This window comes from Trachinotus anak, unplaced genomic scaffold (genome assembly GCF_046630095.1).
Source record: "Trachinotus anak isolate AG129_WGS33_773 ecotype Australia unplaced genomic scaffold, CSIRO_AGI_Tana_v1 ptg000029l, whole genome shotgun sequence".
In the NCBI taxonomy this organism is placed as follows: domain Eukaryota; kingdom Metazoa; phylum Chordata; class Actinopteri; order Carangiformes; family Carangidae; genus Trachinotus; species Trachinotus anak.
Genome location: NW_027273880.1, coordinates 454,683 through 476,736, shown reverse-complemented (window position 1 = coordinate 476,736; position 22,054 = coordinate 454,683). Strand labels below are relative to the sequence as shown.

The following is a 22,054-nucleotide window of genomic DNA, read 5'->3' as shown; positions in this document are numbered from 1 at the left end:
GATTGAGGATATCAGCCAAACTCTGCAGTCGTCCTCTCTCACTGGTCACGCCTTCTTTCTCCTCTCTCTTTCTACCTGCCACTTTTGCTGTCATGCATTTCACATTTACTGCAAAAGGAAGTTGAGCCCAAATGTGACTTTGGAACACGCATATACTGCAGTTTCAGTTCCTGTAATCCTTGTGGTACAGCTTCATTTCTCCATGTAAGGGTAATGTCAGCAATATTTTTCACTCCTTTCTTCTCTTTGCTCGTGTTGTAAACAACTGACGGGAAACATCAGACTCCAAGAGTCAGGAGTAGGTTCATCATGTCATGTGACTGACAGGCATCAGCTTGAGTGCTCATTGCAAGCTGACAGAGCAGGGGGAAGTAGAACTCAAACTAACCTCCCTGACTGAACATAACAGGATCACCTTAAAATCTACCTTAAAATAACATGATGATTACTTAATGTTGTATTATTTGAGCTTTGAGGTGAAATAAATTCAGTGGGGGTTGTTGTGTGTGAAATAATCAGCTGTAGCTTGTTTCATTGAGTCATTTTCTACAGGGACATTGTAGACAAAAAGACTGTCAGATGAAATCAGTGGCTCTCAGTCCTGAAACAGTTGCCCATGCAGCGTGTGAGCTGGGCTGCTCTTCACTTCACTGCAGCTTCATGACTCCATCTAGTGGACTGATGGTAGAAGTACAGCAGCTGATGGCAGCTTCCTCCTCCTCACACTGCTGTCTGACTGAATTCAACTGACCCTGATATGAAACAGGATTTCAGATTTCATGATGTGTGTTTGTCTCCACATGAAGGTAGAAAGTGTGTGTGAGCTGATGTGGATGTGAATCCAGCAGCATGGATCAGTGTGAGGACAGAGAGGAGGGAGCCCCTCCCTCTAAAACCACTCTGTGTGGGGGCCATGGGAGCCAGACCAGAGCTCAGAGGTGAGATGAGGATCTCTAACTGTCCATGACTCTTCTCCATGTCAGAGCTCAGCACTCACATCACTGCTCCATCATTATTCACACTTAAAGCTGTTTGTGTGCTGTGTTGAAGCCCAGAGCAGCAGCAGCAGGACACACCAGACTCTGCTGGACCTGGACCTAGACCTGGACCTGGATCCAGCTGTGGTTTAAATATGGAGACAACTTCTCTCATGTTCAGTCTCTGCTGGAGGACATTCATAGTGTCGACCTAAGTTGTTCACATGAAAAGTGACAGAAATAATCTGAGTGGAGAATGAAAAAAGAGCTGAGAGAGAAGTTCAAGCCCCGCCTACTTACTAACCTGTACACAGCTGACCAATCACTGAGGGAGGTGGGTGTTTCAGACACTGTTTGACCACCTGACAAACACCTCTGATGGAGAGAACTGATCCCTTAAAATGCTCCTGATTAGTTTTTCAAGGGACAAACGCTGGGACTGCTTTTGGATCTGCTGACCGGGTCCACGAGGACAGACCCCAGTCAAGGTCTCAGAGCCAACAGCACAGGAGAGCCAGCAGAGAAGGTGCTACGACCCAGTTCCATGTTGTCAATGTGTGACAACATGGATGTACTATAAGAACTTGTAATAACACTATAACAAGTTCTTATAGTACATCCATCGCTCTCATTGCCCAAAGGCAGGATGGGAGTGACACTACTGCGCAGTCTCTATGGGCCACATAACGCGGAAGTAACCCGGAAGCCATTTTTAGATCCGGTTTGCTGTTCTTGTAACACATCCATGGTATTTATACATCCATGGTTTTCCACCCACTCCCCCCCCACACACACACAAGCCTCCCTGGGCTCCTCCTGGTTGAAGTTTAGTTTCTCTTCTAACGAACACTGAGACGCTGATTATTTTCTCCACCTGAAGGTGATGTGGGGAGTTTTCTTAATGTTTGAGTCGTTAGCACCTGTAATGACCTGAGTTCCAGCAGAAACAGTGGAAGTTATCGTGTTATTATGACTCAGTAACAGTAAAGTCTGGAGCAGCTTTAACTCTGTCCGCCATGTCGGGCCCATGTTCCCGGTAGAAGCTGTGGAATGAGAGCAGAAGCAGAGAGGTTTGATGGTCAGCAGTGAAACACAGAGTCGTTATCACTGTGTTGCTCCACATGCTGATGACTGAAGGCAACTGTCATGGCTGAATCAGCCTGTGGAGGAGGCGGACATGCCCCGCTGCTCTCACGCTGTCCGAGCCCACTAAAGGCGGCCTGAGCTCGGCCGGACAGCCGCTGGAGAACAGCTGCATGTGACGTTTACTCTTCAGGGCTGATGTGGACGCAGTGTTGCAGGCTGAGGGGCTGACAGGGGGTTTAAAGCTCGGTGTGACGTTCAGAAGACAATTACTGCCGCATCCAATGAGTCAGAGGATCCTGGTTCTCCTCCAACTGGAGCCAGTGTCGCTTCTATTTTACCTCAATCCTGATCAATACTTACTAGTTCTCCCTATCACTGATCAATAGTGACTCTTACTCCCTATCACTGATCAATAGTGACTCTTGCTCCCTATCACTGATCAATAGTGACTCTTGCTCCCTATCACTGATCAATAGTGACTCTTACTCCCTATCACTGATCAATAGTGACTCTTGCTCCCTATCACTGATCAATAGTGACTCTTACTCCCTATCACTGATCAATAGTGACTCTTACTCCCTATCACTGATCAATAGTGAACATGTCATATTTTAGAGAGTTTACTGAGAGTTTATTTTGATGATTTATTTCTCACTCTTGGATCGATATTCAGGATCAAACTCTTCAGCAGTGCTGGAAAGTAACTGAGTCATTTCCTCAAGTACAGTTCTGAGACAAGCATTTGAAATGATTCATGTCAGTATATTGACATAATCCAGAATTTTTCTTTAATGAGAATTAAAAAAAAAAAACAAGGCCCAGAACCATAAAACCATATGACAGGTTTGACTCTTCTTTTGCAAAGAAATACTGTTTGTTAAATAAGATCACACATGAGCTCGACGTCTAAAAGCTGTAAAAATAAATTTAGCTGAGATGCCTAAACACCCAATTCAACTGAGAATCACCAAACCAGGTGAGTGAACTGAGCTGTACCTGTTAAATCACTTTTAAACCCACACACCACAAACTTGTTGTGAAGTGTCTCAGCTGTTCTCTCATCAAACCCACAGCCGACGCTGCGACGTCTGAGGAGCAGGATGAAGACTGAGTCTCAGTCTCTGTCTGCTGTCGGCCGTCACTGCTGTGAGTCAGACCGATGTGTGACTTGAATTTGTCCTGGATGAAGTTGGAGAGCAGGTGGCTGCAGTTGGCTCAGTTTAATCTCACAGATCTGTAAGATTCATTGATAATTGTTCACCAGGTCGACAGTCACTGATGACAAAGGTTTTTTACTGATCTGTTGATGCATTTTACAATCTTTCATCCCTTCAACATCAACATCAGCTCAGTGCAGCAAACAAACATATCAGAGCATGTAATATGATCATCTGAGATTTTTATTCTAGGTTAAAGAGTGTGTTATTGAGCTGTAAAAATCCTCTGATTCTACCAGGGAGAAAAGATGGAGGCGTCTGTGAAGGAGCAGCTGCTGGAAGCTTTGCAGGATTTGGGAGCTAAAGAACTGGAACTCTTCCAGTGGTACCTGCAGGATGCTGAGTTACCCGATGGTTTCCCTGCCATCAAAAGGTGCTATCTGGAGGATGCAAGCAGACCGCAAACAGTGAATTTGATGGTCAACATGTACACTACTCAAGATGCTATGCATGTGGCAAAGTGGATTTTAAAGAAGATCAAAGGCAATGAAGGTCAGTCCCAGGAAAAGAAAAACATGATATACATGTCCCATTATGGATAAACAACAGTATCCAATAGATTTACAAACACCTGAAATGTATTCAAAGCTTAAGCTGTTTCATTTCTGGATGTCAGAACATATTTTATTTTTAAGCAATGCAGGTATAATGAAAATGGACAATGCATATTTTTTACAAATAACTATTTATCATATAAAATCACTGTCCCCCAACAGGAAAACAGTCACAAGTTGGGCCTCAAGATTCGTCAGCCCGTGCAGCTTCTACAGCAGGTAGCGTTCAACAGGTTTTCTGGTGGCTTGTCAGTAAGGCACAAACATTTCAGGTGCAGCTTGGATTTTACCATGAAAAGTTAACTCCATGTGCGTTAACCAGCTTTCAGTTGTTGGACTGTCATGTTGAGCTTCCAGGAAATTCACTTTTGTTTTCATTGTGATTTCTTCCCCAGAATCAGCCACGTTAAATACAATGGACTGGCCACATAAACTAGGCCTGACTTATCATATAATACTGTCACATTCACACAGCAAATAGTTGATAATGTTCTGCAGTATTTACCCCAGACGAACAGTTCTTCATGTCCTCTGCAACATTATCATGTAAAGACACATGTCCTAATATCTTAGTATGAAAGAAAAAACTGCACTGTTAAAGAAAAGTATATGCAAAAATAATGAAAATTTATGGTAAATTATTTTTAAATGCAGAAATTAACAAAAATTCATGAGTCAACTTTGAGTTTGTTGATATTTTTGCTGAAATGTACTCTACTGCATCTTTTGTTTTTAACAGGGTACTCAGTTTCATCTTCTATGTTGTTAAAGTCTTTGATATGACCCCCTAGACATTTCATATGGATAAATTATGGATAAACTTATTACAAAAAAATGACATTTACTTGCCAGTAATGTTGGCAAGTAATGGAAATGGCAGCTATTTAATTTTTGAGTTGCTAATGTGTTTTAACAAAGGAGTAATACCCAAGGAGGATATGTGCCAATTTAGTATGTAATTTGAAAGATTTCTCTAAAATATGCAGTATCTGCTGTGCTATTAAATGTTTTCTTATTATCTGTTGTTCATTCAGTGGCTCTTAACAAATGCCAGCCCAAACTCAAATCTAAGATGAAAAGGAAGTTTCAGTGTGTGTTTGAGGGAATTGCTAAAGCAGGAAATCCAACCCTTCTGAATAAGATCTACACAGAGCTCTACATCACAGAGGGAGGGGCTGGAGAGGTCAATGATGAACATGAGGTCAGGCAGATTGAAACAGCATCCAGGAAACCAGCCAGACCAGAAACAACCATCAGACAAGAAGACATCTTTAAACCCCCACCTGGAAGGGATGAACCAGTCAGAAGAGTGATGACAAAGGGAGTGGCTGGCATTGGGAAAACAGTCTTAACACAGAAGTTCACTCTGGACTGGGCTGAAGACAAAGCCAACCAGGACATACACTTCACATTTCTATTCACTTTCAGAGAGCTGAATGTGCTGAAAGAGAAAAAGTTCAGCTTGGTGGAACTTGTTCATCACTTCTTCACTCAAACCAAAGAAGCAGGAATCTGCAGGTTTGATCAGTTCCAGGTTGTGTTCATCTTGGACGGTCTGGATGAGTGTCGACCTCCTCTGGACTTCCACAACACTGAGATCCTGACTGATGTCCACCTCAGTGCACGTGCTGCTGACAAACCTCATCAGGGGGAACCTGCTTCCCTCTGCTCGCCTCTGGATAACCACACGACCTGCAGCAGCCAATCAGATCCCTCCTGAGTGTGTTGACATGATGACAGAGGTCAGAGGGTTCACTGACCCACAGAAGGAGGAGTACTTCAGGAAGAGGTTCAGAGATGAGGAGCAGGCCAGCAGGATCATCTCCCACATCAAGACATCACGAAGCCTCCACATCATGTGCGACATCCCAGTCTTCTGCTGGATCACTGCTACAGTTCTGGAGGATGTGTTGAAGACCAGAGAGGGAGGAGAGCTGCCCAAGACCCTGACTCAGATGTACATCCACTTCCTGGTGGTTCAGTCCAAACTGAAGAATATCAAGTATCATGGACGAGCTGCAACACATCCACACTGGAGTCCAGAGACCAGGAAGATGATCGAATCTCTGGGAAAACTGGCTTTTGAGCAGCTGCAGAAAGGAAACCTGATCTTCTATGAATCAGACCTGACAGAGTGTGGCATCGATATCAGAGCAGCCTCAGTGTACTCAGGAGTGTTCACACAAATCTTTAAAGAGGAGAGTGGGCTGTACCAGGACAAGGTGTTCTGCTTCGTCCATCTGAGTGTTCAGGAGTTTTTGGCTGCTCTTCATGTCCACATGACCTTCATCAACTCTGGAGTCAATTTGATGTCAGAAGAACAACCAACATCCCTGTGGTTTAAACTGTTCAGAGACAAATCCAAACTCTTCTACCAGAGTGCTGTGGACAAGGCCTTACAGAGTCCAAATGGACACTTGGACTTGTTCCTCCGCTTCCTGCTGGGTCTTTCACTGCAGACCAATCAGACTCTCTTAAGAGGCCTACTGACACTGACAGGAAGTGGCTCAAAAATAATTCAGAAAATAGTTCATTACATCAAGAAGACAATCAAAAAGACTCCCTCTTTAGAGAAAAGCATCAACCTGTTCCACTGTCTGAATGAACTGAATGATGGTTCTCTAGTGGAGCAGATCCAACAGTCCCTGAGATCAGGACGTATCTCCACAGATAAACTGTCTCCTGCTCAGTGGTCAGCTCTGGTCTTCATCTTACTGTCATCACAAAAAGATCTGGATGTGTTTGACCTGAAGAAATACTCTGCTTCAGAGGAAGCTCCTCTGAGGCTGCTGCCAGTGGTCAAAGCCTCTAACAAAGCTCTGTAAGTGTATAGATTGTCAGATTTATTCATCGTTATATAAAGAGACTCATATCTTTTCAACTGCAGAGGAAATAAATTCCACTCTTCTTTAATTCCTTGTTATCATCTCTTCAGACTGAGTGGCTGTAACCTCTCAGAGAGAAGCTGTGAAGCTCTGTCCTCAGTCCTCAGCTCCCAGTCCTCTAGTCTGAGAGACCTGGACCTGAGTAACAACAGCCTGCAGGATCCAGGGGTGGAGTCACTGTCTGCTGGACTGATGAGTCCACACTGTACACTGGAAACTCTCAGGTCAGACCTTGTTTTAAATGACTGTAAGCATTTCTCAAATCCAGCAATGCTGACATTAGAGAGTCCATACAGTTTATTTAAGTTCCAGAGTTGAAGGCCAACACAGCTGAAGGCTCCAAACCCCATGGTAGTCAGATAAGCAGGAGATACACTGAGATTAATAGGAGAGGAAGATCCAAGAGTAGGGGCAGGTGTGCAGATATGGAGTAGATGAGACACATAAGGAGGTGCCAGGTTGTTGCAAGGTTACTTGAAGCAGAATCTTGAAATTAATATGGTGTTTGACAGGGAGCCAAAGCAATTGCTGGAAGACAGGTGTAATATGTGAAGTTTATGGAGGAGTTTGCGAGGAAGACCAGAGAGGATAGATTCACAATAATCAATCCAGGTTGTGACTGATGAGCATACAACACTAGCAGTGACCAGTGTAAGCAATTGATATTTTGTATATGGAAAGATGCAGCCTGGGTGATGTTATTGACATGGGCTTCGAAGTGCAAGGTGTAACTTTTTAACTGGGATGCAGGAGGAACTGTGACATTGTCAATAACTACAGATAAACTGTCAAGTTTGGCTAAGGTAGTTTTGGTACTAACGAGGAGAACCGCAGTTGTATCACTGTTGAGTTTCAGAAAGTTAGAGGACAACCAGGAGATCATTTACAGTAGACAATCAGAGAGGGAAGATGGTGGAAGGGTGGACTTTGGATAAGAAGACTTGAACAGCTGGGTGTCATCAGCATAACAGAGGAACTGAATATTACATTTCCTAAAAAATGTGTCCAAGAGGCAGAAGGTGGATGATAAATAGGTGGGAGCCTTATGTCAGAGCTAAATACTGGGCAAGCTTATGATCAAAAATTGTCTAACCAAACAAACTGAGTGTGACCAGATAGATATGATTTAAACCAGGTGAGAGGGATGCTAATGATGCTAATGGCTGCTAATTTCTCTTGGAGAGGAGCGATAAGAGATTGTGTCAAAGGCTGAGCTCAAATCAAGGCGCACAAGTATGGTTAACCCCAGAATCAGCTGCCATTAACAGGTCTTTGGTGATTTTGATCATGGCTGTCTCAAACTGACTTTTCCTGAACTTACTTCTAATCTAATGCTACGCAATACAAATAAACATTCAAAGGCCATGAAACTATAAAATGCTAATCAAATAACTGCCATAATGTTAACCCAATAAAATAATGTAAGGTTTTAAAGTCCATTCTTTAATTCGTAGTGTTTCTCTTTGTTCTCATCGTGGTTTGAAGGAAAGAGCTCTGCAGACCACAAGGGTGGGGTTATATAACATCTTGGGTGTGGTCAATAGGATGACAGGTGATTTCAGGTAAGGCGAGGTATTAAACTTGTGATTGAACAATTACATTAACCCATGTTTTAGCTTCTCCTCTCAAGATGAACCCAGGCGGTAAACAGGATTTTAAGTGAATCAGCTTCCAAATGATCAGCTGCTCTGCATTTGCTGTTAGTTTGCTTCAAGCTGTAGAGCAAACTGAGATTTTTGTTCCTTTTAACACTTACATGTCCTCATGTTCATTTTTTCATTGTCAGTCTGCGCACCTGTGAGCTCTCAGAGAGAAGCTGTGAAGCTCTGTCCTCAGTCCTCAGCTCCCGGTCCTCTAGTCTGAGAGAGCTGGACCTGAGTAAGAACAACCTGCAGGATTCAGGGGTGGAGTCACTGTCTGCTGCACTGAGGAGGTCACACTGTTCACTGGAAACTCTCAGGTCAGATGAAGTTACTGTTTGTTTGAAATGACTGGAAATATCGAGTATATCAAGTCCAACACTGTTGACATCAGGGAGGGCCATACACTTTAAACTGCTTCACTAATGATTTTTCACATTTTTAAATGTTTCAGTCCATTTGTCATCTTCAACTTTATATTCTGTAGAGCACACATATATGAACTCTGGTTCAGTTATATAAATTCATTGATGATGATTTGTGATGTGGTTTGGATAATTACATGTCAGTGTTAATGACGCCAGTGAAAGCTAAATCATTCACTGACAACCTTTTTTTTCAGGACTACAACTAAATAATAGGTAATGAGAACTATGACAAAACACATTGTATGTTTTATCAACCAATAAAAAGTAATAACTTGAAAGACAAATGGACAAATGAACTAATTAATAATACTAATACCACTGGTTCATAATAATAATTTGCACAGTTTTATTTAATGACCTGCCTTTATCTGTGGAATCACTGTAGTTTCTGCCTCTGTCAGTAATTTTCTCTGACGTTCTCTGGAGAAACACATTTCTGGACTGAATCTAAAGTTGACTGAGAAACTTCATACATAATTACTACATCCTTAAGAGATGTGGATGTAATGTCAGCGTCACTGTCAATTGGATGTCTTTGAATGTTGCTGTCAGGAGGAATAAGTGAATTCAAGATTAATGTCTGTCGTTCAGCCTCAGCTCAACCTCTCTTAGACTGAACTCCTACTCATCATGGCCACTTTCTCCATCACAATGTCAATATCAAAATCACCTCTTCAACTTACCCCAACCATGAAACCTGGGCGTCATGTTTGAAGAGCAGCTCTCCTCCTCTGACCATGTTGCTTCTGTCTTGTGGTTGTGCTGCTTCGCTCTATACAACATTACCGGCCTGACCTGCCTCGGTATCGCACCCAGCTCTGGGCCCAGGACGTGATTATCTCCACCATGACCCCTGCAGATGCTCCCCTGGTGGACCTCCCTGTATTTATATAGCACTTGTACCAAAGGCACTTTACATGTTGCCTCTCATTCATCTATTCAAACTCACTGATGGCAGGGACCTACTTATGCAAGGAACTGGTGAGGTCAGGTTTTTGCCCAAGGACACTTCATGTGGACAGGGGCAGATCTGTGATCCACAGAAAAAATATCTGTTTAATGTTTTGCCCAGTTGTGAAATGCAGTTCTGTTAGTTTGTTGGGAACTGTGAAGCAAACTGAGGTTTTTGTTCCTTTTAACACAGATATTGTTTGTCCTCTTCTTCATTATTGTCTCTTCAGCCTGAGTGGCTGTGAGCTCTCAGAGAGAAGCTGTGAAGCTCTGTCCTCAGTCCTCAGCTCCCGGTCCTCTAGTCTGAGAGAGCTGGACCTGAGTAACAACAACCTGCAGGATTCAGGAGTGAGGCTGCTGTCTGCTGCCGTCGCAAGTCCACAGTGTTCACTGGAAATTCTCAGGTCAGGATTCATCAACCTGTTTCACTGATGACCATGTAAAACCTGATTTGCATTAGCGAATATTCATCCAAACTGTGTAGGATTTTGTTAAACAGTCGTTTCTAGACTCTGAAAATTACTTTATGTGGAGTCTGTGGAGATTTTTCATCTATTTCTATATTATTATTATCATTATTATTATTATTATTATTATTATTGTTCACCTACTGATGGTCAAGATGTTTTCCTAAATGTAGTTGTAAGTAGTCGTTCACATGTATTTAACCTCAGTGGGACAGGCGCTGCGATACAAAGAAAGAGTACCTGCACACTAAATTCACAGCTCCCTTTGTTAGCAGAGCTTTGAGCAGCAGGTCGTTACTGTTGAACTCATTTGCTCACAGTAACCAAGGAGTCTCACAGTCTTCATTTTGATAAGATACAGAAGAAGAATTTCCAGCAGTTTGAGCCTCCTGCTGTTTGATCCTCTCCAACATGTGTTTCTGACTGTCTCTGGTTTAGTCTCTTCCCTGACATGTGAACATCTGTCAGATTTATTCATCCAACATATCACAGACTGTGAAACTGTCGAGCAAAGTGAAAGACTCTAAACTCAACATACAGGAAGGAAGCTTTAAGGATTGTGTGTCTTCACAAATGATGAAATATTTTCTCTGTATAATGACAAGATAAAGACTCCACTACCTTTCTCTCTGTGGTGACTGTACATCCATACATACAAGCCTACATCTGAAGAGAGTAATAAACCATCTGTCTTTAAAAGCAGTGTAATGTCTATGTTTGCATGCTGAATGTGAATGTGCCCCCTCCCTCTTTCAGGGTGGAGCCTGGTGGAGTCCAATGGTTGAGACGAGGTCTGAGGAAGTGTAAGTGTGTTTTTCATTTGATTCATGAAAACGAAACAAGACTCAGTCACAACGGATCAATAACTCCACCTGTGTTGCGTCTCGTTGTCTCCATCAGATTCCTGTGAACTCACAATCGACACAAACACAGTGAACACAAAGCTCCAACTGTCTGACGACAACAGGAAGGTGACTCATGTGGAGGAGGATCAGTCGTATCCTGATCATCCAGACAGATTTGACCACTGGGCTCAGCTGCTGTGTGGAACTGGTCTGACTGGTCACTGTTACTGGGAGGTGGAGTGGAGTGGAAGGGTTTATATATCAGTGAGTTACAGAGGAATCAGCAGGAGAGGAAACAGAAAAGACTGTGTGTTTGGAGAGAACCATCAGTCCTGGAGACTGTACTGCTCTGATCAAGTTCACTCTGTCTGTCACAATAAGAGAGAAACATCTATCTCCTTCTCCGTCTCCTCCTCCTCTGTCCCCAACAGACAGAGGAGAGTAGCAGTGTATGTGGACTGTCCTGCTGGCTCTCTGTCCTTCTACAGAGTCTCCTCTGACTCACTGATCCACCTCCACACCTTCAACACCACCTTCACTCAGCCTCTGTGTCCTGGGTTTGGGTTCTGGTCGTCTGGCTCCTCAGTGTCTCTGTGTTCAGTGTAGTAGAGAGAGTCTCCTCCTGTTAGAGAAACTCTCTCACTGTTGAACAGATCGTTCAGTCTGTACATGTCTCTTTCACTCACTAACATGTTTTCACATTAATGTACTGAACAAGTTTGTTTATGAACTATTGTAAATGTTACAAATATTACAGGATATATATATTTTTGATAATCTGTCATTTATTTATCCTTTCAAATTAAAAGTATCACTTGTGAATGTTTGGTCTTTCTGTGAATCTCAGGACTACTCAACTGAAGAATGGAAAGTTCTAAGACATTAGGTTTTACAGTGACTTGCAGCTTGAAGTGTAGCTCTTGGATTTTTACTTACTACTGAGAGCATGTCTATAGACTAGGGTTGTCACGATACCACAATTTCAGTAGTTGATACCAATACCTGTGATTTTCCACGATTCTCGATACTAATTTGATACCACGATTAAAAAAAAAAAAAACAGAACCCATGTACTTTTAAATTCACTAATTTATTGAAAACTGCTTTAAACTGTCAAGTATTTAATACCACTATGAAAACAAGCAATACTGTGCTTTATGGTAATAAATAACAATATTCAACTATTTACATTCAAAAAAGAACAGCAGTGGCATGGAGCCTTCAAGTATATAAAACAAACAATATTCTTCTTATAAATATGCAGATAAATAACTAAACTACAGTGGTGTGGAGCCTGATCTCACATAACTAAACTCTCTAACACCAGGCACTGTTTGCATGTCGGCTTGTTTTTGTCTAGAATTGCTCCATATTCATCCGCCTCGAATGCAAAATATTTCCACTCTTCGTACCTGTGTTGTGCTTCCATTCCCACCTGCTGAAGCCATTGTTACTGTTATCCACAGACTGTATATAAAAGTTGTTAGCTCAGCAGTGTTATCTCACTGCTCTGTGCTGCTCACACGTGTACACTGCCCCCGTCACTTCTGCCAAGAATCGACGCGGCTCGCCGAGGGAAAGTTGAATATTCGGTTCTGACGGGACCAGAAAAAAGAAAGGTATATAGTGTTTTTAGTGAGCAGGAGACCAAGACTTTGATTACACAGTGAGAACTTAAGACAAAAAATGGAAAATAACTGTGGCTGTGTTGATATGAAGTGCCTGGGTACAGAGCTCTCACTGACCTATGAAATCCCACTCAAAGTCTGTGAGGTTCTTCAGAAGAGTGGAGACGTGGGGACTGACTGTGACAGACTTCTTCTGGACGACTCTCCCAGTCCTCTTGGAGACGACCTCGCCCCGGCTGGCCTTTGTCCCTCTTTCTGGGTTGATTCCAATGAAGCGCCTGAAAAACACAGCGGTCTGAAATTAGAAGGTGGATAGAAAGACAGTCTGTAACTATATGAAGTGGTCAAGAAGTGAGTGTTCAAGCTGCACATGATGCATGTGAAAAGAGAGAGGGTGGCACCACAACAAAAATCTAATTAAAACATTAACCTTAATACAGACTCCCACATTTCTTGTGCTCATACGTATTATTGTAGATTTTGATACAGACACTCAATGTGAATGTGAAGAGCAGAGGAGTTAATGTGTTATTACTGAACTCTGACTGTAGACCAACATCATCACATACAATCAAACAGGTGACTGGAATTACCATGATGCTGACATTAATTCTACTCTAACACCACACAGGCCCAACCACTGCTCAGGTGCTGGCACAGTTTCTCCAGCAGGCTCGCTTGAAATTGCAGTGTTGTTGTCACTTTCTATATATTTTTTACTTCAAATTCAAAATAATAACAGAATAATTCAAAAGTTTGGTTTAACCTGCTCTACTAAAATATTCTTTAAATGTTAGAGACAACTAAGGTCACCCATTCAGGTGAAAATGCAAGAAGAAGAGAGCAAACTCCACCAACCATGAGCACAAAATGATTTCAGCTGCAAACCAGCTGGAAATAAAACCCCAATGTGACTCATCATGAAACCTTTTGTTGAACTATTCAGAAATCAGCCTTACCTACAACATAATGATGACCTGCAGTCACAAGTGGACCTCATTAGCTTTGTGACGTTACTGATCAGTTCCATTTTGTTTAAAGCTGACGATAGTCAGCAAACAAAATGCCAGACAGATCAAATGTTTATTAACTTACCTCACCACTTGCTCATAAAGTGCAGGGTTCAGATGGAGAATCCTCCAAAAGAACCTCCAGAGCTGGTTTTACCCGCTCCATGGTCAGCAGGTCTCGTCATGAAATACAGTAGCATCCAGTATTGGTGGGGTTCTCTGCCGTCGACTCAAACACCATCCCCACAATGCAATGCGATTCACAGTATATTACAGTATTTCATGGAAAATGGTAAATATTGCCCATCATGCATTGTTGTTCTCCCGACAGCAGAGATTGGAGGGGACAGGACATGTGGAGGTTGGGCCTGTTATAATACCTCCACCCAGTCCTGACTGTAGCATATAGCTGTGGAGAACAGTGGGAAATAGACAGAGGGCTCAGTAATGACAGGACATAAAGCTTCACTGCAGCACTGCACAGTTTTAGTTGTTTTTTTAAAGAAGACATGACGTATAAATCTGCTTCTCAATGAGAGAAAGTGAACGTAATAACTTTATCTGATGAGTTGTAGTTTTCTGTCACATGCAGCATCCATATCTTAAAACTGCCTAAAAGATAATTTAAACTTAATATTTCTGCCTGGTTATGATTTTTTTAAAATGTTGATTCCAATGTGACTTTAGGCTCTAAAGCTTCAGACTGAATGTTGACACGTTTCCCTCTAACATCACAAATAAATTAACTCTTCACACCTGAACTACCCACGATATCAACGACTGCAGGTTTAACACCACCTTACTTGGTCAGATACAGTCTGTGGATATAATACATCCATGACTGGGACACATCTCAGTCAAGATGGCGGCCACTCCGTTCATATTCATCTGTGGCTGAAGACAAAGCTTTGATTTTCACACCTGACAACAGATTTGAAGTCAACACCTGACCATAAACAGTAACTTCATGTTGTATTGAAGTAGAAAATAGAAGAGCTTCGTTCACATGTAGCAGAACTGACTTTCAGCGAGCTAACTCAAACTAACTGAGCAGCTTAGTGATCAGTAACTTTACACTGAGACCATGGAGATGTCTGAAAAAAGAGGGAGAGACAGAAGAAAGGATAAAACAGATCAGATCAGAGTATCTTTTCAGTTTTAGGCAGTGACGTCTGTTGGTTCTGAGACTGAAGTCAACGCTGCAGATTCACATTCTGATGCTCGTTCAACAAGTCCTGATCGTACACCGAGACCTGACTCTGCTCAGGACTCTGATGTGGGACAGACGCCCCAATCATGGACCAGATTCTGAGTCTGGAATCTTATCAGTTGTTCAAAAATATCTTCAAAGTCTTCAAAGATCACCAGGAGGCACAATTCAGTGCAGCAGAGATTTATTGTCGACAACAAAGCAAAAAGTTGATCTGAATACATGACACGTGACCTCTTCTTTTATAATCCAAAATCTGCCCACGCCTCCTCTCATATTTCACCAGTCTCCACCGAAACTGTCGTGTCCACCAAACCTGACCCCTCCCAGGTCATGTCGATTTTCTCACAGTCAAAACCATTTTCAGTAGAAGACCTGGACTGGATGAAAACCTCATTATCTATCCAGACTGGGACATAGCTCGTTAGACATAAATCTTATAAACTACATTCATGAGGCTGATCTATTTTTCTTTCCGTGAAGTCCATGCCCAGTGGACACCATTATATTCTGATTCTCTTTCACTACATTTTTTTAAAAACCATGTTCTCGTCCAGGAATACACCATTATGTTCTGACTTTTTCCTGCTGCGTTTTTTAAAAACAATATATTGACTTGAGTTTAACATAATCAGTGATACACACAGTTTACACATATTGTGACATTATTCTTCACACTTCAGTCTTTTTTGTGATGAGTATAGTAATTATAGTAATCATTATTGGAGACATAGTATATTTAGCAGATAGACAGAGAACTTAGCTTATAATATTATACTACAACTCCTGCTGTGAAGAAGGGTAGATCTGAGGCAGCCCCTGCTGAAGTACGAGTCAGTACTGTGATGCTGCTGGTGGAAAAATAAAAGAGCTGACGGTCTGGAAAAGAAGGTGTCAGTGTCACTGATCCATTGAATCAGTGACACTTGTTGACTCAGCATTATAATGGAGAGATGAACATTTTTCAAACCTGTCTGAAAACAACACTCACATGTCCATATACACAGTGAAAGAGTTGTTGATCTGTGTGATTGTTCCTCCTTAACACAACTTGAATGAAGAGGTGGAGGATAAAAACAACATGTTCCTCCTGTACAATAATATCTGGTAAAGTTCAGCTGAAGAACATGAGGCTTCAACGTCTGAGTCAAACTAATCTTCAGAGTTCAAGTCATTTTACTGTGAAATTCCCTCTTTGTGAAGCTCAACAAGGAAACTGTTCAGAGCTGAACTTGATGAGCTTTAAGTCCAGAGACACTGATGATGCTCTGTCAGATCCAGAGGAACACACAGGGATGATGGTGGACTGGACTCTGTGTGTGACAGTGGAGCTGTTCTCAGATCAGTTCAGACTGCAGCACTGAGAGTCATCTCCACTTCTTCTGATTCCTCTGTCAGTCACTGCTGGATCAAGCTCTCCTCTCCACTCTCACCTTTATAAAGGCCATGACTCCCAGCTGCGTAGAGAAGAAGAAAGCAGAGGAGATGAATCAGTGTTTACAGAGACTCACTTCATCAGTCAGTGATGCAGCAGGGACTTCAGTCCTGTTCAGACCAGATGTGCAGCAGCTGCTTCCTCTCAGCTCTCATGTTAACGTGTTGGAGTGAACACACTGAGCTGGAAGCTCACAGACCTGCAGAGACGTTCAGCATCAAGTCTGTTCACTCTGCACATTTCACTCAGTCCACAGTGGAAACAAAGTGCTGAGTCAGCAACAGGTCAGTGATGGATTCACTCCTGTTACCTGTCAGCTGATGTCACTTTAAACACAGAGTCTCTGTGTGTTGATCAACATGTGAGCTGCTTCTGAAACATCACCTGACTGAACATGGAGGCTGTCACTAAGAGCCAGGGACTGTCAGGCTCCATCACACTGATCTCAGAGCTGTGACACAGATGAAACTGATCAGCTGTTTAGTGTTGAAACCAGAGAACAAACAGTCTCAGATCAGATTGGACAGTTTGATGAATGAGGACACTGTCTCTGTCCATCTGTGAGGCTGTCAGCTGGAATCAGCTTTATTTCCTGTACACATCAACACAACAACAACAACAGTCGTCTTCACATCAACTCACACACATGATCACAACAAGCTTCTGGCTGCTCTGATTGGCTGACTGTTGTCTCTCTCTCTGTCTTTCTGTCCAATCCTGAAGCCTGTCCCCGTTCTCCTCTCACAGCTTCACTGAGGAAAGCAGCCACTGAGGAGGTTGGAGGTTCACAGGAAACACTGGATCTTTGCTCTGATACTAACTGTGTTTAGTACAATACTGCTGAGAGCAGCATGGACTGACTCCGCCCCTCTACTGACCTCAGAGTCTCCAGTCTACAGTCTGGACTCTCCACGAGACCACGGAGATCCTTCAGGTCTGAATCCTGCAGATTGTTGAGTCTCAGGTCCAGTTCTCTCAGATGGGAGGGGTTGGACTTCAGAGCTGAGCCCAGAGAAGAACAGCTGATCTCTGACAAACTGCAGTCCATCAATCTGAATAAAGAATCAAAGATGTAGATCAATGATTGATAATCAATCAGATTTGTCCTGATCAATGATCTTTGTCTAAAATGAGTAGAGTGACTTTGTCCTTCTGTTATTGTGGATCATCATCATGTCAGTACAACACAACATTGTCAACACAACAGTTGTGTGTGTTGTGTTACAGATGAAAACACACACACACAGTTTGATCAAACAGACATTAGTCCTGACACTTCACTGAAATCTACTGAAAACAAGAAGATTGTTTCTTCACTTTCTTTGGACAAATATTAGTTGTGAGGATCTTGTGTATGTTGTTGTGATAAAAATGAATTGACTTGAACAACTAACACTGGACATTTTCTCCAGTGGATTTAGAAAACATGAGTCCTCTGACTGAGAGAAATACGAGTGTGTGAGCTGTGAAGGTTGAACTGAAGTGAACAGACATTATTCATGACAAGTGAGTGAAATGAGCTGAAACGGAAGAATCATTCACAGTCTGAGAGAAGAACAACTGGAAACATGAGACAACAACTATTTACAATGTCATTCATTCATTCACAGTCAATGGATTCAACTTGTGTGTGAAGCTTCATTAGCTGTGGATTCAAGATATAAGATCTACAACAGTGAACTGACCTCAGAGTCTCCAGTCTACAGTCTGGACTCTGCAGAAAACCACACAGACCCTTCACTCCTGGATCCTGCAGGTCCTGGTTTTCACTCAGGTCCAGTTCTCTCAGATGGGAGGGGTTGGACTTCAGAGCTGAGCCCAGAGAAGAACAGCTGATCTCTGACAAACTGCAGCTCCTCAATCTGAATAAAGAATCAAAGATGTGAGTTTAGGAGACAAAGTTCCTGCTTGAAACCACAAAGAGTCAAACAGACAAAGTAAAAACAGCTCTCATTAATATTCATGACAACATGCTGCTGCTTCAATAAAGACGTAGTGACTCCACCTCTTCAACTCTGCCAGCTCCACCTGTGGCTCCATCTATACAAACTCATGTTGTGCAGATTCTACTAAAGATCCTCAAGTTTTCAAAGACAACAAACATGTCAGGCTGAAGTTTGGAGACATGAGAACAAATGTATAGAAATATATATTAAATTCACTCGTTGATGGAACGGCAGAGACACAGACACCTGGTGACTGAGCTCAAATATTTAACACAGTCAAACCTACAGGGTTTAAAGTGATGAAACAACCTGTTGCTATGGCAACTTGGCTTTGAATATTGGAGTCAGTACAAACATCACAGAGCCTTATAAAAGTGTTGGGACCATCAGCTATTGATTATAGATCAGTTATTGTCTGACAGATTCAATGTGTTTCTGTTGGTGTTTTAAAAAGTCATGAGGTGAAAGTTGAAGAGAAACAGTCACTGGACTAAAAGCAGAGAAGAAGAAAACAGACTTTACCATGAAGATCCTCAGTGTGGATCAGTATAATATCAGCCTCATGTCTGCAGCTCAGTGTCAACACAACTTTCACATCACATTCATCTCAGCACAGAAAGAAAACATGGAGTCTGACCTCAGAGTCTCCAGTCTACAGTCTGGACTCTGCAGAAAACCACACAGACCCTTCACTCCTGGATCCTGCAGGTCCTGGTTTCCACTCAGGTCCAGTTCTCTCAGATGGGAGGGGTTGGACTTCAGAGCTGAGCCCAGAGAAGAACAGCTGATCTCTGACAAACTGCAGCTGATCAATCTGAATAAAGAATCAAAGATGTAGATCAATGATTGATAATCAATCAGATTTGTCCTGATCAATGATCTTTGTCTAAAATGAGTAGAGTGACTTTGTCCTTCTGTTATTGTGGATCATCATCATGTCAGTACAACACAACATTGTCAACACAACAGTTGTGTGTGTTGTGTTACAGATGAAAACACACACACACAGTTTGATCAAACAGACATTAGTCCTGACACTTCACTGAAATCTACTGAAAACAAGAAGATTGTTTCTTCACTTTCTTTGGACAAATATTAGTTGTGAGGATCTTGTGTATGTTGTTGTGATAAAAATGAATTGACTTGAACAACTAACACTGGACATTTTCTCCAGTGGATTTAGAAAACATGAGTCCTCTGACTGAGAGAAATACGAGTGTGTGAGCTGTGAAGGTTGAACTGAAGTGAACAGACATTATTCATGACAAGTGAGTGAAATGAGCTGAAACTGAAGAATCATTCTCAGTCTGAGAGAAGAACAACTGGAAACATGAGACAACAACTATTTACAATGTCATTCATTCATTCACAGTCAATGGATTCAACTTGTGTGTGAAGCTTCATTAGCTGTGGATTCAAGATATAAGATCTACAACAGTGAACTGACCTCAGAGTCTCCAGTCTACAGTCTGGACTCTGCAGAAAACCACACAGACCCTTCACTCCTGGATACTTCAGGTTCTGGTTCCAGCTCAGGTCCAGTTCTCTCAGATGGGAGGGGTTGGACTTCAGAGCTGAGCCCAGAGAAGAACAGCTGATCTCTGACAACCTGCAGTCACTCAATCTGAACAAAGAATCAAAGATGGAGATCAATTACTGATAATCAATCAGATTTATCCTGATCAATGATCTTTGTCTAAAATGAGTAGAGTGACTTTGTCCTTCTGTTATTGTGGATCTTCATCATGTCAGCCTTCTACACACATCATCCAAATGTCAGCACAACATTCATACAGCTGTTGATGTGAATACAGGTTGATCAGCTGCTGCTGACCTCAGTTCAGTCTGTAATCAGAGGAGAATCAGAGGATTCACGTCTGTTTAGTCTGTTCCCTCTCTGACACTACAGACATCAGCACAGAAACAAAACACTGAGGACGTGAACAAACAGTGAGAACTCAGTCACACTGTTCAGAACAAACATGGTGGAGCAGCTTCAATGTTCCAAAGTCACCAAACAACTGCACAATGTCACATTTACAGGAGGAGGGAAAAGATTTCTCTGTGTCCACATCTTTAAAGAAGAACTTGTGTCACTGTTGAGAACTTGAGGAGGACGAGTGCTCGGCCTCAGTCTACCACCGGTGTTACAGCCCATTCTGTGAGCCGTCAGATTCTGTGACCTGCAGCAACAACCAGTTCACCTTCAGGTAACGTTCAGAGCCTCCTGCTGGAAAACACCACAGATTTATTCAGCTGATCTTCACTGAATGAGGAAGTAGAATTCATCTGATTTTCACATCAACCCCCCAGTGAGGAGCAGACTGAGTGAGGACGGGGTTAATGAAGGTCACAGAGCAGAGATCAAACCTGTGCTCACAGTCCTACAACCCTTCAGCTCAGCACAACGTCCACGGTTTAGGTCTGATAGTTGATGAACAGAGTTTCTCTGAGTGTCAGTGTCAGTCTGCTCTGGTAACTGCTCCTGAACCACAGTCACATGACCACTTGTGTTATTCATGTGATTAGAAGAAGCTCCATTCTTCAAGATCAAGTCTGAGCTTTTGTTGTGTTCACACACAATCAACTAGATATGACATGAAGGACACCTGGAGCGCTTTGAGTTCACAGTGCACAGGTTCAGAGAAGCACAACGTGGACTTGAAGAGAACAGAAGTGAGAGCAGCTCAGTTCAGGTAACAGGGACCAGACTGATCTGCCAACAAAACCCCTACAGCCAACCTCCCCTGGAGCTCAGCTTTCAGAGCAGGCTCCTCTGCCTCTGCTGCCAGCTCTGTGTATCTGAGCTGTTTCCTCTCAGAGGCCGTTTCTCCTGCGTCCTCCCATGGTACTGTCAGCTCCACAACATACACAAGCTGCTGTGTTTCTGACCACAACACAACATCTGCTCTCAGATCAGTGGCAGCTGTCTCCTGAGGAACGAGGAGCTGTTTTCCTGGATCTCCTCTGATTGGCCAGTCCCTCCCTGCCTTCAGCTGCATCACGCCTGTTCAAAGCTGCTTCCTGAGTCCTTCACCCTCACCAACAAATCAAATCCATCTTGTCTCCTTCTGCCTCCAGTGAGTTCACCTCTGAGCTCTGACTCTCAGTGGCTGCTGGGAGACACCTCAGCACCTGCTGATGTCTCCAGGTGTGTGGGCCTGGAGACAGGCTTGTTTTAGCCCCTGATAGAAGGAGCCACATGAAGCTCCACCTGAACATAGAGGACATGTTGGCTCCTCACCTGTTTATTCACTATGATGTTGGGGAGGTGGGAGCTGCTCATAAATTGCTCCCAGCATCAATCTAATCCTTCCTGCCTCCATGTCCCAGCTGAGTTTCCTCTTGTCTCCACTTTCCCGCCTCAGCCACTGGCCCTGCTTTGATCTGGTTTGTGTTGCAGTCTGAAGGTCTATGAGACTGTTGCAGTTTGATTCTCATCAACTTTCTGATTTTAACATCAAACTCTGTCAATTCTCTGCTGCTCTGAATCACAAACACTGTGACTGCTCTCATCCAGGGGCCGAGTGGGACCCTTCATTTTACCTGGAGATCACCAGTCCCAGCTGTTAATAACACACAAAGACAAACAGCAGCTAACACAAGCACAGGGCTGCTGCCCAACAACTAGCAGCTAGCTATACTAGCCACATTTAATATGAGCTGAGCTAGCAGCTAGCTACAACGCCCCTGCTTAGCATTTCAGCTGCCGGCTCTTTACTGGATGTTGAATCTCTCTGTGATTGTGGAACATTTCTCTGCTTCCTCCTCCAGT

General features: G+C 42.8%; 2 protein-coding genes and 1 pseudogene across 2 annotated transcripts in view; 2 read left to right on the top strand and 1 right to left on the bottom strand.

Annotated features, from left to right (window-relative positions):
* The window catches only part of LOC139611995 (protein NLRC3-like), a 418,379-nt gene that overhangs the window by 380,346 nt on the left and 15,979 nt on the right, over nucleotides 1-22,054 (top strand). The gene's annotated exons all lie outside the window — the stretch shown is intronic.
* The window catches only part of LOC139611996 (NACHT, LRR and PYD domains-containing protein 12-like), a 173,090-nt gene that overhangs the window by 141,613 nt on the left and 9,423 nt on the right, over nucleotides 1-22,054 (bottom strand). The window contains exons 8-10 of the mRNA XM_071467104.1: nucleotides 19,727-19,903; nucleotides 18,917-19,093; nucleotides 18,019-18,195 (exon numbers count right to left, since the gene is read on the bottom strand). Coding sequence (XP_071323205.1) covers nucleotides 18,019-18,195; nucleotides 18,917-19,093; nucleotides 19,727-19,903 — 531 coding nt within the window. The remainder of the gene's footprint in view (nucleotides 1-18,018; nucleotides 18,196-18,916; nucleotides 19,094-19,726; nucleotides 19,904-22,054) is intronic.
* Nucleotides 1,451-11,872, top strand: LOC139612014 (NLR family CARD domain-containing protein 3-like; annotated as a pseudogene).